Consider the following 17,665-nt stretch of genomic DNA (forward strand, 5'->3'; position numbering starts at 1 on the left):
CATACACATTTGCTCCTGGCAGGAAAGGGGGGAACTTGCTTTCAGATTGCCACTGCTTAAAATACTTCAGATGTTCCCAATTGCACTGCAGGCTGATCCTATGCTGTGACCTGTGCAGGCAGCACAGGGAACGTGATGCTGAACATCTCGGTGCAAATGATGTCAGTGCTCCTGCAACTGCCAGCAACTTGTGTGATGGGGAGTTCCAGACACTCAGCAGAAAGAAAAATGAGTTGAGTCCAACAACAGATTACAAGACGTTATTGAGTTACTTTGCAGAGTAAAGTAAGGAGGAGAATATATTGTAAAAAAAAAATAAAAAGTCTTGCAGACTAAAAGGTCAATCTGAGGCAACAGAGACAGGTTGTTAAAATACTTTAGAGTAGTCTCAAAAATGGCTATTAAGAAGAATCAAATTAAATGTTTCCCCAAATGTAGCTGGCAGCCTTAAGTTATTCTTTCTGCTTAAAATAGAACCTTGGGCCAGGTAGTTAAAATGTAAAGGAATTCTTCAAGACCTTATAGAGCAGTTATTTCCATTTGCATATGAAAAGGGCTGAATTTTCATCCTAGCTAAAATGAAGTGGTAAGAAAGCTGGAGTGATTGAAATAAATTGAGGCCCATCTCAGCAAGATTAGTGCTTTGTTAGGCAGAGAATAGATACAGGTCAAAAATTCATTTTTTAGGCTTTAGATGTTTCTGTAATATTCTTCGATTGGGAAAGCTCCAAGTGGAAAGATTAGCCAGAAAACTGATCAAGAAAAAGAAGTAAGTCTCAGGTTCTTTGTGGCCTAGTTCAAAAGGAATTAATTAAAAATTCAGTAAATGAAGACACCAAACTTTATCCTCCACCCTGTATTCACTTCAGAGCTTTGGGAATGGTTTTAAGATGTCAAACTTTGAGATTAATGAAGATTTGTGAGGTAATTCTTTCTTAAGAAGGTTTAAAGATGTCTATGCCATTGGGGAATCTTTTAAGAATAAAGTGGTGAGTAAAATAGCTTTTTACTAGAGAGGGTCCAGATCCCCCTGCAGTGTTTGGGTGCTTGTAGACCTCACTACCTTTTCTGTTATTCTGGAAATTGTACTTGATTTTTGCCTCATGATCTTTTGTCTCAATAATTTCTAAGTGCTGTAAGAACTTTTATTCTTACTTTATTATTATAAAAAATAGAATTATTTTTTAACACAATCTTTCTAATAATTAGCTCTATTTCACCAAAAATCGCTACTTTTGAATTTTTAAAAAATGCCAGGATGGGAATTCCAATCCATCCTGTACTTACATTCCATTAAAACAATTGTTTTCTCAACCACCATTCTCCTGGTGATGGGTAAGAATAAATAAAAATAAAAGCAAGGAGGTGCAAAAATTTCCAGCTTTGTGTCTCTGAGATGGAAAAAAAGGTGTTTTGTTATTTTCTTATCCCATATTTCTCTGATTAAACTGCAGATGCCACACTGTTTTGTGAGCTTATGCGTAAGAATTTTTGAGCTGTCCTTCCCAGCATCATTTTATTTACAACACAATGTCACATGAACCATCTGCTGTGTAGTGTACTGCTTTGAAGCATCAGAGCACATTACAGCTAAATTATGTGACAATAGGAGGAAAAAGATGGGATTAATTTGTTCTAGCCTAGGAAAACATATTCCAGGACCATCAGCTTTATGGTTCCCATGAGTACTGGTTGGAGTCCTTTCTGTACCTACAATGTTCCTGTCTCACTATTACAACATTTCTTTGGATGGGCTTAAACTGGGCAAACCATATTTTAAATTAGCAACTAGGAACTTGAGTCATTCAGATGCATTTCATTTGATACTCTTTCAAAACACAGTGGGAATCTTTGCCTTGATAAACATTTTTTATCTTTAAAATGTAGGAAAATTTTCAGATTTTGTTTCAAGACAATATCAAAGAAATGTTGCCTAGTTAAGCACACAAGTTTAACTCACTGTGTCTTTCACATCAGAGTATTGTAATAGAATAACTCAGAAAACAATGACAGAACCTTTATTATGCATTGGTCAATTAGGAATACTGTAAAGTAATTTTTGGAAATACAGGAGAGGCAAAATTCTAAAAGTTATGACAATAGGTAAATTTATAAATACATCTCCTTCCCCCTTTCATTGGATCGTAGGAAATAGAGAGCCTGGAAATATTTTGCCTCCCATTTGTTTAACTGCTTCAGCATATTTTTAAATACTAAGAGTAAAAATAGCCTCTTTGAAAAAATGCAGAATTTTCTGCTTGGAAGCAGTCAGATGGTATGAACATTTTTCCTGGTTGTCATTCCTCTTAACTGCTGCAGATGATCTAAGAGTGTGTTAAATGTGTTCAACTGGTCTGAAAACTTTTGGCTCGTGCAAAGTTCTTCACCAGCCTTAAGGTGGCAAAAACACTGAAATGAGGTTAATTGGCAGCAGTGGTGTAGCAAATAGAGTTAAAAATAGATCTAGCAGCCTTGATCCAAAGCCAGGTTTTCATAAGGCTCAGTATTCATTTAACCCTCCTGCCACTGAAACCAATGAAAAAATTGCTACTAATGGCAGCTGAAATAGACTTAGACCTTCAGCAAAGAGTGTAATATTTACAATATTTAAATGTGTGTAGTATTTACAATTCTCTTCCTCAAGGACCTTGCACTGCTCTGCTGTTGACATTGGTACTGCAGCACTGGGTCAGTGCCTGGTCCAGGGGCTCAGTGCAGCTTTTCTGTACCAGAACCCCTCGTGCTGAATGTCCTCAGGATGCTGTAGCCTGGCCCAAACAAGCAAATCTTTCCTTAGCATTGCAAAATGGTCCTGTGTCCAAGTAGTGTAGGGTGAACTGAGAGATTATAGCAAAGCTGGTCTTCTCCTCATTGCATTTTCCCTTCTCCTTTGACTCTCTGTAGGTGGACATTCAGGAGGGTTACCTGGGAGCACAGTAATTCACTGGTTTTTTTACGTGGAGTATAAACACTGTGAATTTCTGTGAGAATTATAAATATATAATTGAACAGCAGAATTTAAGACCTAATTCCATTTATATGCTTGCTTACTATCTGCAGAAATATGATTTGATGTTTCCATACCATTGATTCATAAAGAATTTTTGGGGGGAAAATGCAAGCAAAAATTCCAATATAAATATCATACTATATATATATATATATATATATAATTACTTCTATAAATTAATCTGGCTAAATAAGGCCATTACTGATTAGTTTTTGGTAGTTTTATTAATTTTAATCTGAAGGAAAGGGAAATTTCCACTTTTTTATTTCATGCTGAATCTCAAAATTACTGCTAGTTAAAACACGATCACATAATTTTTATTTCAGTGCAGCGCAGATTTGTGCTGAATGAGAAGCAATTGATGGAGGCATCTGTTGAACAGGATATTTTTAGGGATCCAATTGCCTCTGGTCATAGCTGATAGGAGTTAAAGAGGGAGTGATCTGACTCATCCCAGCCTTTTCAAACCCTAAATGGACATTTCAGTACAATCTCACAACTCTTTATATGAATGTATTTTCTTCAAGTCTGGCATGAGAGCAGATCCTGAAGTGGTGTAACAGATTGGTCAGGGGCAGTTCACTTCTATTACCTGGAGTGAAATCTCCTCTCCAAGGGTGAATGATTCCCAATTTATTTTCTTTTCCACTGAGGAGCATAGCAGATACCTTCACACATCCAATAACTGCATGATTCAGACCATCCTGTATTGAAGACAGAATTCAGGCAATCCTGAATTTCTTCCTGGATGGAAGATGGTATGCTTTCCTTTTCCCCAGCACCTAAGGAGGGTTGCAGCAAACCATGAAATCACAATCTAAGCTCTATTTTTCCAGCCATTTCTGGCTGTGGAGTTGTACCAAAGTTGTCAGCCTTGTAACAAAGATTCCCACAAAACTATCTGGACCAGTTCACAAAACCTCCAATTAATTTTGATCAGCACCTTGCTCTCAAATGGTTCTGTCAAAATCTCAATAGATTTATTTGTGCTGCTGTCGTTGATATAAATAAGCTGAGAAACTGTGCCCCCAGTGCTGTCAGCTCACTGAAACACTGGCCATGTCCTTGTAGGAACTGGAGAATTTTGGAAAGGCTTGTAGTTCTCTGCAAATACTCTGCTACAGATCGCCTTTTCAGAGTCCCATGACTGGTGTGTGGAGGCTGAAAAAGTAGCACCTCAGTTTGGATTCTCCCCTTCCTTAATTCTATTTCTATTTCTTGGCATCATTTTCTAGTAGCCACAGTTGTTCCCTCCTTCTGGTTGTTGCTAATCTCATTCGTTGTCCTAAATCTCATCTGTTTTTCATAATTTCTGTTTCCCTTGTATGTGCATTTTTCCCTCATCTTTGAGCTGAATATTAATCTTACTGTGTGATTTTATAATCTCTTGTAGATTCCTCTCACCAGCAGAGTATACAATGCAGCATTAAGATTTGTCCACTATGTCAAAAAGCCCAATTTGTATTACATCTCTTATGCAAACACCCTCTCTCTAAGCTTTGACATTTCTCTTTCTCTTAGCTGAAAATTATGCTGAATATACAAAGTAAGCAATGCTTGCTCTCTTTAAACTGTTTTATCTATTGTTATTCTTTTGCATATGCACTTAGTTGGTTTTTTCTTTTTTTTCCTTTTATTTTTTCTTTCTTTTCTTTGTCCAGGGACTTGCACCATTAATTGCCTTCAAATTTTATGTAACAATTTGCTGTTAGCATCAATAAGATGCAGTGTAAGCTGCTGCAAATCCTGCTTCAAACAGGACATACGCTGCCTCTGAGATAAAGAGTTTTCTGTTGACAAAATGCTTTCCAATATAAGAGATTAAATTTAATTATATGAAATTCTAAACAGGAGCTGTAGTATTTCAGTCCATGTGATTATTAATAGAACTAATACTGCTCAGCAAAAGTGACACTGAGACCACCGATAGAAAGAAATACAAAAGGTTTTTTTCAAAAAAAAAATACCTTAATTTTAAAGTTTTGTTGTTCATTTTCTCTTTTCCTCCTTTTCTTCTAGTCTGATACAGAGTTTTGGGATAAAATGCAAGCAGAATGGGAAGAAATGGCTCGCAGAAACTGGATTTCAGAGAACCAGGAAGCACCAGGGCAAGTCACTATCTCAACCATTGAGAAGGTAACACCAAGTTTTTTATTGCAGTACATCCCCCCTGTGCAAATTTGAGATGAACCTCAGCTTTTCCAGGGAACCCAAGGAAATTCTGTGGACAAGGAAGCTAATTTTACCCCTAAGAGCTCATCCTCTTTGATTGCCTGTGAGTGGGGCAGATTAGAAGACCTTGAACAGTGAGAATATATTTAGACTTGAACACAGCCTAAAATCACCTGAAAAGATCACAAAGCAGCTCTGGATTTATGGGCACTTTTGAAGACAGCCACTTAAGGAAAAGCAAATAAAAATACCTGGGCCAGAACTATTGAGGATAGAAGTTATGGAGATTCCATCCCTTTTCTTCATTCCTTCCACTCCATATTTTAATTGGATTTCTGTTATGCAGGTGATATTACCACACACCCTTTACACTGCAGCATAAAAACTTAAGAGTTTACTCTTAACAAGAGAAAAAGGCAAAACTTAAAAGAATACTAAAATAAAGTCAGGTGCTTGCATCACTGTTCTGGAAGGTTAATTGAAGATTTCAGGACTTCCACTGAGCAGCCATGAGGTTATGAGCACTGCAGGGAGTCAGCTCCTTGGTGTGTGCTCATCACATTGGATGTCCTGGGTTCAGAGGTCAGTCCTGCTCTTCCTCAGCCACCTTGAGTTGTTGACATTATCTTTGGTGGAGAGCCCAGCACAAGTACCAGTAAGTAAAATGGAGCTAAAGTCAAAATAAAGAGAGCAGAAACATAAATGCCAGGTGATGTGACTTTTTACACTTTTTGTCATTGAAATTCCACGGGGGAGCTCGTGCCATTTCCACGGAACAAAGGTTGTTTACACCCAGCTGGAAAATAGTGAGTCATTGCATTTTTTTAGACTTGTCATTCCCTGCAACTTGTCACTCATCACGGGTCCATTATCTCTCTTCTCCAGGGTTATTATTTCCACACTGACAACCCCTTCAAAGACTGGCCTGGTGCTTTTGAGGAAGGACTGAAGAAAATGAAGGAAGGTGACCTGCCTGTTACAATCTTATACCTGGAGGCTGCAATTCTCCAAGAGCCCAACGATGCCGAGGTATTCGCTGCTGTGCCTTTTCCTGGCAAAGGGAAAGGGAACTCCCTTCTGCATGGAATGATGGAATGATTTCTGAGCTCAAACCTTTGCCAGTCATGACTGACTGAAACATTGGATTCTAAGGGTTATGAATTAATGTGTGCCTTAAAATAGATAACAATGAGTTCTTCGTAGGATGAGACTGTTTTTGAAACACCGTTGTTTGAAATATTTCAAACCTTCCCTTCATATCCTGATGTTTTCAAACTATCTTGTAAACACTGCTATAAAAAAGATGAATATTTCTGATTTAATAAGATTGTTGAAAAAATTTTTTAAGTTATATAAATTTCTTCACTGTTGCTATTTTCAACTAGTTTATATTTAAAGTCTGTTTTCTGTGAAATGTTAAAAATATTTATGCTGTATCTAGGGCTCTTTGAATCTACTGCTACATTAAATTAAACAGCATATTTTAAAAAAGCTGAGAATCAGAAGCTCCCTAAAAACCCCTAATATATATAATATACAACTAAATATTTCTTCTTCTCTATTTTCCATAAAATTGTGGCAAAATTTAAAATGTGCAGTAACTCAAATTTAAGAAATCAGCATTTGATTATACACTGACAGAATACCCATGCATTCATTGGCTGTAAATATTTATTAGGCCTGAAGATATTCAGAACTACATTGATTGGAACTGTTGGTGTGCACACTGTAGAAAAATCTGTGGTTAGTGCTGGACATATCTGCTGCTTTTCCTCACCCCTGCATTTAACAGTGATAATGGTTGTAACTCTGTTTGCAGTTGGATATATTTAACAAACTAAATTATTATTATTTTTGCAGGCCTGGCAGTTCCTGGGTATAACACAGGCAGAAAATGAAAATGAGCAGGCAGCCATCGTGGCCCTCCAAAGGTAGGGGGAGATGAGTCCTAAATCTGGGGTCTGATGAGCACTGGGTAATGAGGACCTGGGGATATTTAATGTCATTCCTGTCTTGGAATGTGAAGCATTAATTTAGCAGAGTAGAGCATTGACACAGATACAGAAACTCCCAGTGACTTCAGAGGGATGACTAGTAATTAATATTTCTGTTTTATTAAATAAGTGCAATATTTCATGGAGTAATTTAAGTGCATGCACAAAAGAAAAGTTACATGGCCTGATAAATATGAGTTAGGCATGATGCAAATGAAGTGCCTCTTTTACATTCCAGCCACTTGGCATATTTTCTGTAGTCTGTCCTTTAATGAAGTGGTTTTCTTAATTGGAGTGAGCTCCCTTCAGCTGCTGAATGCTAAACTGCCAACATTTTTAGGTTGGTGGAGATGTGAAGATCACAGAATTGTTGCACATAAAATGTGAGCTCCAAAATATCATCATTATTGTTATCTTTCTGTAATGGGTTTTTATGCTTCCATTTGAAGCAATATTCCATTGCATCAGCACTGATAACCATGAAGTTGTTTCACCTAAGGATACTCAATCTTGTTTATATGTCCCTTATTAGCTTACCTCGATAGAAATCTAAGAGGTGCTTGATTTAGGAGCTTGCTCATCCCATTTTCAAAAAGAGCAACAGCGATGATTATGATTTTCTTTACATGAATTATTTTGGAACAATTCAAGCATTGTGCTTGGCTGCAGAAATATCTTAATATATTCTTATATTTTCTGCCTAGGTGCTTGGAACTGCAGCCAAACAACCTGAAAGCTCTGATGGCCCTGGCTGTGAGTTATACCAACACTGGCCATCAACAAGAAGCCTATCAAGCCCTGAGAAACTGGATAAAGCAAAATCCAAAATACAAGTATATAGTGAGAAGCAAAAAAGGGTCCCCAGCACTTACCAGGAGGATGTCTAAGACAGCAGATGAAAGGTAAATGCAGTGAAAAACCTCATGGAGGAAATACTAATGATATCCCTAGGACTGATGGTGCCTACTGTGTCCCCTTGTTCTGTAGAAATCTAGCCTGTTCCCTATGATGGAAGAACATGTCTTTAATGTCTCTAATGTCTCTCTAATAGCAGGAGAGGGAAGCCAGCAGAGAACATTTGATTTAATGACTGAAGGCTTTATCTTTTACACCATCCCTGGAAGTTAAGAAACCAAAAAAAACCCGAAAAAAGCTAAAAAAAAACCAACTATAAAAGGATACTTCTCCTCAACTCCCATCACTTTCCTCTGTCCCTGTCTCCTGCCTTTGCATTCCCACATCCTGCATACATCCTTCAGCTGCTTCCACATCCATTCCAAGCCTTTATCCAGCTCTACATGTGTGTGTTTTTCCTGCTGTTCATTGTTCCTACTGTTTTACCATATCCCCAACCCAGTAGAATCCAGGAATGAACCATTTTGCAGTGCAAATTGAGTTCACTGAGAGTATTGAGAGGTGGAACCTGCTTGTTTAAAACCTGTTCTGCTTCTAACCAAGAGACAGCACAGCCATTTGATTCATCTTCAATCATCTTAAATACAAAAAAATCATCATTTGGCAGCCCTTCATCATGATTTCATGAGGACACTAAACAAGTACCTCTGGACTGTGAGATGCATAATAAAGTCATTAAAGGCATAAACATGATTTAGAGAACCAAACCACTCAGGCTATCTCACTGCTTGTCATTTTGAAGACAGGCCTTATGTTTTACCCTCATCACTTACAAGTCCTGGGTTGACAAGATAATTTTGTATGAGCGAAAATAAAATATGCAAGTTCTGCTTAATTGCTAAGTGTGTTATTCCACTTTGGCTTCACCCTGCTGACATCTGGTGCTGTCAGTGCAAAGGCTTTTAGAAGCTACAGTGGGCACAGAAGTCTTCTTATGTTTTGGCATCTTCCTTCAAGGGTCTTGGCTGGTCCTTTATCTATTCCTCTTAAAAATACTACTATTTTTGCCAGTTAAGTTCTGTTTTATGTCTGAGAAACTTATCTAATTTGAATACTTTTAATAAACCTTCGCGTCACTCCACTTGGGTTCATGGCTGTTCTTTGACCTCATTTCACACACTTTTTTTATTTCAGACGTGGGTTTGCAACAGCACCCTGAAGTAAACCTTGGCCATGGTGAAGAAGCTCATTCACAAATTTTAGGAGCATAACATTTCTGATAAATCCACTACAAAGATTTTAATTTCAGGCTATACAATCAACATTGAAATATTTGTAAATGACCATATGATGGATCTTTAAGTTATTTTTTTCCCTTGTCCAGCTCATTACTTGAAGAAGTAAAGGATTTGTACCTGGAGGCTGCTCACCAGAATGGTGATATGATAGACCCTGACCTGCAGACAGGACTTGGGGTTCTTTTTCACCTGAATGGAGAATTTAACAGAGCAATAGATGCATTTAGTGCTGCTTTAACGGTTCGACCAGAGGTACATTTTATACTTTTACATTTTTAAAAATTTAGCTTTACAGGCCATTTCCTTTTTCCTGTCTGGATCAGGCTATTATTAATGACATGCCACTTCTGCCATTAAAATTTTAAGACCTGAAATAGAAATGTTAATTACAAGACATCCCTCTTTAGAAGGATATTTATGCATGTCCAATTCCTACCTGTGAGCTGATTAATGGTATTAGATATATAAAGTTGCCTTTGATCATGAGTCAGAACCTCACATTCCTTGTCAATTAAGATACAATACTGTTATTTTCTATAGTCCTCCTTCCTTTGCAAGCCAAAATGAGATATTATGCCTGGTTCTTGACACCTACAGTAGAAAACTCATTTTCTCACCAGGACTATACATTATGGAACCGCCTTGGGGCAACCTTGGCAAACGGGGATCGCAGTGAAGAAGCTGTGGAGGCCTATACACGAGCTTTGGAAATACAACCTGGCTTCATCAGGTCCAGATACAACCTGGGGATAAGCTGCATCAACCTAGGGGCATACAGGTGAGTATGAAAAATGTGCCAACAAAGTCAGGCATAACAACTACCAAGTGAAAATTCATTTTCAAGCTGGGGTTATCTAAGAAAAAAATAATCAGAATGTAGCTACATAATCTCAGCTATTGTAAAATGTTGTCGTAACTTTTTACAAAGGACTGAAAAGCATTTTTGTAGCTTTACCTGCAAGTACTCTTATAATCAGTGGGATTGTTCTTGCTCTTAAAAGTTTTGTGAAAGAAAATGTAAGAGCCAATCTTTAAAAGGGAAATGAGTTAAACTGCTTCAAGTAATCCATGCCATCAAAAACATCCTTCAGGAATAAAGGTGATATTCCAGGGTCCCAGCTCTCAGGTTAAGTCAGGAAAGATGAAGGGGAGCTTTGCTGCAACAGGGAGTATTCCCAAATGTTTGGTTAGACTGAGTTTTGTGTTACCCCAAGCCATGCCCTCCTGATTGATGAAAATCAAGCAAGAACAACACAAAGGGACTGATGAACATAGTAAAATAATGTATTTAAGCCTGGCATGGAACTTTAGAAAGTTTGCCTGTAGTTGTTAAGCAAATTCCATTGCTTGTTTCTCTTTTTTTTTCTTCTTCCCTACAGAGAGGCTGTCAGCAATTTCCTCACTGCTCTCAGTTTGCAAAGGAAAAGCAGAAATCAACAGCAGGTTCCTCACCCCGCTCTATCAGGCAATATTTGGGCAGCACTTCGGATTGCTCTGTCTATGATGGACCAGCCAGAACTATTTCAAGCTGCCAACGTGGGTGATCTAGACATTCTCTTAAGAGCTTTTAATCTAGAGCCGTAATAAAAAGGATTCAAAAATTGATTAAATTGTGTTAGGAAACAGAGAACTTTTTTATTACTCATCCCCCAATGACCACATTTTCCAAAAGATCATGACTGTAGATCGGTAGGGGAATTCCTTCAGACATTATTCATAAAGGAAAAGTTCAAAAGCACAAAAACAGTGTAAATAAATTCAAAAGGTTGAAATGAGCTGTGGCTAATCGGACAAAGCCCTGAACTAGATGAAATAGCAGTTTCTGAAGAATCTTCATCCCATGCAAGCTATATCTCTCTATGTACATACAGCTGTAAAAAGAAAAGTATCTTAAGAAGAAACCTAGATAATGGTTATTGCACATTAGAATGGCAAGCAGTGCATCCAAGGAACCTGCTTAATATCTCATTGTACTATGCTGACACCACTTTGCCCCACAGTGGGGATTCCCTATCCTTTGGTTTCTTTGATGAAAAATCTTCTCAAGGTCCATTTCAAACACAGCTCTGAAGGTAGAGGCATGTAAAAAGGATGTGTTTTGTTTTTAATATATTTATTAGCTGGCAATCAATTTTTTGCTACCAAAGGTACCTGGATTAATTTGGGCCCAGTTCTGCAGGCTCATAAGCCATGTGCAATATCAAGAGGAACATAGTCCATGGAGGGCTGTGGGATGAGGCCAGGTACATTAGGGGAAGCCAAGTGTTGCCAGCAGAAGAGACAATTTACTCTGGAATTGTTACTGTTGAAACCAGCTGTCCTTGATCTGGGACAGCCTGATGGAGCTCGTGGCAGGGTCTGCACTTTTCTATGTACTTATGCACTTTAATCTTTCTTCCTGTAAAATAGTGCTATGCTTTTATTTTAGTCACCAACAATGGAATGTACAGGACAGCCTTGTTGGCAGAGAGGACCAAATATCATTTCCTGAAATGCAATGAGAGGGTTTTCAGTATTCTTATGTTTAAAAATGCAAATAGAGTATAAACTGCATTAACTAGAAAGATTATTATATGCATCCATCACGTACTACACATATACATGCATGTGCATGCACATACATGTTGTATGCAAATGTCATTTCAGAACATAACAAGCTACAGATCTTCATTGAAAATGAAGAAAAATATTCATAGGAGTTACTGCCTGCAGACCACACTCAAGGGAGAACTTTCCCTAAAGAAACTGGTCTATATAATGCTTGTAGGATCGAGCCCAAGGCTTGATCCTGCTTTCATGGCAAACGGCAGCAAAAGTCTCCACAACCTCCATGATACCAGAGAAAATCCTTAGATAACACCAGTATGTGTAGCTGCTTACAAATGTGTATATAAACACACTATCTTCATTTTCCCTGGCTGGATGAATGGGGAGCAGGGTTGGGGCAGTACCAATCCCTGATGAATGGATTGATTCTGCTATAATCAAACACATTTAGCTCAGGATGAATGCGTCAATCAAAGAGGGAAGAGAAATTTTTAGGAGGTGATTTTGAGTTGCTGGTATTTTAAATATTTTTCCTGAATAGTGAAAGATAAAAAGTGTAATTAGATGTGTTGATCTGTGGTCAGGAATTCAATGTGCAGAGTAGCTACTGGAATGTGTTAAAGTGGGACAAATAGCACATTTCCTATAAACAACATTAGAAGAAAAATCCAGCTCAGAGGGATAAAAAAAGAAATCCAACTGCACAGATCACAGAGAAACATGCTCTGTGGGAGTTGGACAGTTTCACCAGTACAAACCTAAAGTTTCTTGCAGCTGTCTGTTATTTTGAGCCACCACTTAAAGGAAAATTCCATCTAAGACAGTGTAATCACTGCATCTAATCACCATCTATAGGTTGTAAAATAAAAATAATTGTCATTAGAAAAATAACAGGCTTGCCCCTCACTCTCCCACTGAAGAGAAATGCCAAAAAACTACTAAAATTTTTTAAGAGTTCTTTATTGATTCATTGTTTGCACATATATTCCTGTTTATCTATCAGGTGTTTCATAACTGATTCCTGCAGCTTTCTCTAAGGATGGGACTGCCTGGGAATGTCACTTTAGCTAAGTGGGCTGCTGTATGCATATCTGCTGACAACAGTTTGCTCTTTTGCTTTGACAGCGATGTGTGATGACAGCTCTTTATTGATAAGGCAGAGCAGAAGGTGCAGTGCAATTGAATCTGGGAAGTGATAAGAGAGAAGGGAGGCAGCTTTGAGAAGAGGCTGTAAAGCAAAGGCATATGTGCTTAGAGTTTGCTTGATGCCCTGCCATCACACAAGTTCTTCTAGAATATCCTTTATGCTGTGGTGTAGGATAATCAGTGCTTACCCAGAGGAATTAGCTGTTCAGGGACTTTATTTTTATATCTTTGAAATTAACAACAAAAAAGAAGTACTTCTCAAAGTCAGAATGACAAGGGGTATTTGATTCTCATGGCAATTCACTAAACATCTCCTCCTGCCTGTGGATGAGTAACACAGAAATTATTAGGAAAACCTTATGCAAGTCCAAGCCTGTCCAGAAAGAACAGACTAAGTAGGTAGCTTTCAATTTATCCTGGGATGCACTGCTCAAAACTACATTTATCTGCTGATATATGTCCACACCCACGGGACTGCCATGAGTTGTGTGTAACCTTGAGACAACTCACCAGGGCTGAACTCTGCCTTCCCAGGGCAGGCTCGGTTCCACCTGAGCTCTGCTGCACAGGACATGGGCTACAAAGCCTGTCCAAAGATGTGCATGGCCTTGGAGATTATCCCAGCTGCTCTCTCCTGTTGTAGGTAGCCTGTGGCCAGTCAACCATGTGCCACTGCCAGAGGCACTGGGAAAGGCTGAAGCAGGGCAGATGATGGGGGACAGTGGCACATCTCACACACTTCTGGACAGGTCATTGTGGGGGACTGGCTGATAGGCCAGGCCCAGCAACTCTTGGGGCTTCTGGGCAATTCCTTAGGATCTTGGGCTTTATCATTCTCCTTTAGCCCCCTCTGCAAGCACTGTCAGTGCAGCAGACAGGATTAGCTACAGCTTTGAGCTGACCTCCTCTTGGTGTTCCTTAAATATTCAGGACAAGTTTGTATATTTGCCTGAAACAGCAAGAGGAAATATGTGAGGAGGCTGCAGCATATTAACAACCTGAATGGAAAATTCATCTACTTGTGCTTCTAACCAAGCATGAGGTGGGATAAATAAGGCAGGTGCTGAACAGTAGCAGATTGAGCCTGAGAGTGAGAGACAGCAAATCTGGGTCCTGTTCTCAGCACTCCCTGGGAGCTCGACCAAGTCAAAGCCTCTGCCATCCCTGCCCTGCCCAGGTGTGCAAGGAAGGAAGATGGGAGCCAGCATTCCTTGCACTACCAGGGGAGTATCACTGTCTCACACTGCAGGGGCGAAGCCACCACTCCTCTGGGTAGGAAGATATCACAAACACAAAGTTGATCAGGTCTAGGGAAGCATTTTCACATACAGACTACTGCTTTCAGCAGTGGAGAGACTCAGATGTTTCAGGATGCTGTAGAGCATCTGTGAGGTGAGGCCCAGTTAGAGTGCTGCAATGGTGTATCACCATGTCCCACCCCTGTTTCCCTTTCTTGTTACTCCTCTCTTTTTCCAGAGGTAATTTATCACTGCCAGGTAACTGATTCCAAGTTTTTGAATTATTTTTTTTTTCAATTTTATATTTCATGCAATTAAACGAAACGTTTTCCTAACTCCAGCTTGGGACTGTCCTTGTCCTCTGCAAAGCTTTAGGAATGACCTAGAAGCCTGATCCATCAAGCTGCTGAACCCTGTAAGCCTGGAGCCTGCACAAGAGTGCTCGGCACTCTGCATGATCAGCTCACATGCAGGTGTCACCAGGAGAGGGCTGGCTCTGGTACCACTGCACGTGCTGAACAGGCACTGGAATCACAGGGCTTGTTCAGGGAGTGAGGCTTTGCCATGAAGGCAAAAGGCTCATTTCTGGCTGACCTCTTTAAACTGGAATGAACACAGGAGCCTTGTGGCCACAGACTGGTTTATGTCAGCTTGAAGAACTGATTTGACTTGTAGGCACACACATAAACATATCTGTATCTGGTGGTATTTTCTTATGATCTGATAAATCACAGCACTTGTAAAAATATCAAGGGGGAGGTTCAAATGACACAAAACCTCATAGGACAATATTGCATGCAACTACATTAACCAGTAACCACTATGCAGTGTTAACCCTGAGCATGCAGCAATGCTACCTGAGCATGGGTTTAGAGAATGCATGCAGAAGGCTCACACATAGGGTATTTTTAAACTATTGATTCATATCATCTGTGGAACACTTTGCAAGTCCTTTGCACCTGCCAGACTCAAATCTGAGTTGTTCATATTATCTGGAACAGACTAGACCAAACACAGAGCCCTTTTAAAATCCCATCCTTAGAATTCACTTTGTATTATGGGTTTCATGTTTGCTCCAAGTGTTTAATTAATAACAGACATCTGTATAACAGCTTTTGCAGACATGTTTTAGTACCCTCTCAAGAATTAAAAAGCTAAATCTGCACAGCTTTCACAGTGAATCTGGGTTGTTTGGATTTTCACATCTCCATCTCTAGTGTCAACCACAGAAGAGCCAGGTATCCTAGGAACATCCACAGAGCACGGGCCTCCATGGCAGAAATAACAACTGCTGTCCTTACTGGCACAGCCAAAGCCTGAGGCCTAAATCATTGTCTGTTGGAGCCAGTGAGAAATGGAGCACAGCATAAATTGGTTGTAGATCTCTTTTGCCCAAACATGCATCTGCACAAGGAGACATATTAGTTATTTTCGCATGAATTACCTGCACAGTTGAAAAAAATGTGATTTCTGGTCACCAGTGTTGTCAGCTTAGCAGTCTGTACAGTGAATTTATGTAATAAATGTTAATAATATACCAAGTATTCACAAAAGTGGTAAGACAAAATGCACTGCACGTTGTGAAAATAAAAATAAAAATGGTGGATATGCAATACAGTATTATCTACTATTCAAAGCTTACCTAGGCTAGAATCAGATTCCTTCATTATGGTTCTACTGATTTTTGGACTGGTGAAATAAGTCAGAAAACAGGAGTGCCATGCATGAAGAGATCACTGAAACTTTGAACAAACGTAGGCAACACGAGAAACAGGCATGTCATAGAATCCATGGGAAGTTTCAGAGCCTCAGCCCACAAAGTAACAGGCATTAGGCAAGGTAAAGAGACAGAAGGAATCTAAATTTTCCTAAAATATGCTGTAACTTTACAAATGCTTGCAATATGTGACAGCCCATTAAGCAAGCTTGCATGGTCAAGACTTGATGTGCTTTGATCTCTTTTCCCCTTCTACATTTTCAGAATGCCATCGACATTGGCTAAACCTTCAATTTAAATAGCCTTTTTAATATCAGTAAGCTATTGTAAATTCAGAAAAATAAAAAAAATTTATAAATATATTTTATATATCAGAGTATAACATATCTAGAGTAAAATAAAACTATATAGTTTTGAGAGGTATTCTGTGTGGCTTCTTCTATATGCTGTAAACTGTTTGAAAACCTTTGCAATCTTGCATCAGTTCTTTTGGCTTTATTTTTAAGCCAACGTAGAGGAAAGAAGTGATTACAGGGTTGGCAGATCCTTTCACCAGGGCCATCTGAAGAGCCCTGCTGCTGCACACTCTTCCAGTGCTCCCGGAGCTCCTGGTGCCCGTGGGGAAGTGCAGGGGCAGGGCTTGGCAGCGCTGCCGAGGTGGGAGCTCAGCCTGACACCTGAATGTTTACATTCCCTCACAAAGGCTCATACTGACCCAGATTCAGAATCTGAATGTAAGAACATACGGGGTAAAAGGTCAGTTTCTTACTACAGGTAACTCTGCCTCTGTATGCTTAGTGCATTATCAGCTGTGTATAATATTAAACACAGACCTATAGTTTACTGATGCTTTAATTTGGTGTTTCCCTGCACTGCTGTTTAAAATAATCTATATTTCCTCAAAAACGAATGATGTGCATACTGGATGTGTTAAATTTATTAAGGTCATAGATGACTATTTGCAGAGCACCACACTTAATGTAGTATTTTTGTACTGTAATGGAAGCATGCCTTCCTTGGGTTCTTTTCCACATATTAAATTGTATTTATTTACCTGTATTTATAACTGTGCAATTTTTAAATATGTTTTAAAAATAAACTTTGTCCGTGGCTTCAAATATTTCAAAATCTTTTTTCAACTAGAAAAGGGTCTTGACTTCAATTACTTAAACTGGGAGGGATCTAAGTCTCCAACTGAAAGAATTTTTTCAGTGAGGTCTTCTGTCCTACTGTTTACCAAATGAACATGTTTCTCTGCATAAATATTTAGTCCTGAAGATGTTTTTGTTCTCATTTTTCCTAAAATAATTGTTTCTCTGAGTCAGAGCTATTTTAGGAATTGATTTTTATTTTGACATGTTGATCAATTATACTTAAAACTGAAATTTGTGCCAGCTAAGGCCTGGCCCAGAGGGCTCTGCACATATAGCCTGTATGAGGAAAATGGGAAAAAAGTAGGTAAGAATATTTCCTGAAGATCATGCAATAATTAAAACAGAAGTAATACCACAAACCAACCTTTATGAAAAGCAAAGCCAACATGCAGTGACTGAAATCATTGCTCAAGCAATTTCCCATAACTTGCTGTAGGAGCTGGGTCTCAGCATTTTTCAGTTCTGTCTTTCATGGGATGAGGTGAAAGTGCTGACAAGGATGATGTCATTCCTACTCTGTGGTTTTGCTGTGAG

The 17,665-nt window shown here is 38.9% G+C and overlaps 1 protein-coding gene across 8 annotated transcripts in view; it reads left to right on the forward strand.

Annotated features, from left to right (window-relative positions):
• Positions 1–17,083, forward strand: part of PEX5L (peroxisomal biogenesis factor 5 like) — a 106,374-nt gene extending 89,291 nt beyond the window's left edge. For all 8 annotated transcript variants that reach the window (XM_088061023.1, XM_088061025.1, XM_088061028.1 and 5 more), the window contains 7 exons: positions 5,030–5,146; positions 6,068–6,211; positions 7,043–7,113; positions 7,881–8,078; positions 9,416–9,581; positions 9,950–10,107; positions 10,709–17,083. In XM_088061023.1, coding sequence (XP_087917149.1) covers positions 5,030–5,146; positions 6,068–6,211; positions 7,043–7,113; positions 7,881–8,078; positions 9,416–9,581; positions 9,950–10,107; positions 10,709–10,913 — 1,059 coding nt within the window. In that variant the 3' untranslated portion in view covers positions 10,914–17,083. The remainder of the gene's footprint in view (positions 1–5,029; positions 5,147–6,067; positions 6,212–7,042; positions 7,114–7,880; positions 8,079–9,415; positions 9,582–9,949; positions 10,108–10,708) is intronic.
• Positions 17,084–17,665: the final 582 nt, after the last annotated feature.

This window comes from Pseudopodoces humilis, chromosome 11, assembly GCF_049639895.1.
Source record: "Pseudopodoces humilis isolate 2021_Gansu_Grassland_sample_001 chromosome 11, ASM4963989v1, whole genome shotgun sequence".
In the NCBI taxonomy this organism is placed as follows: domain Eukaryota; kingdom Metazoa; phylum Chordata; class Aves; order Passeriformes; family Paridae; genus Pseudopodoces; species Pseudopodoces humilis.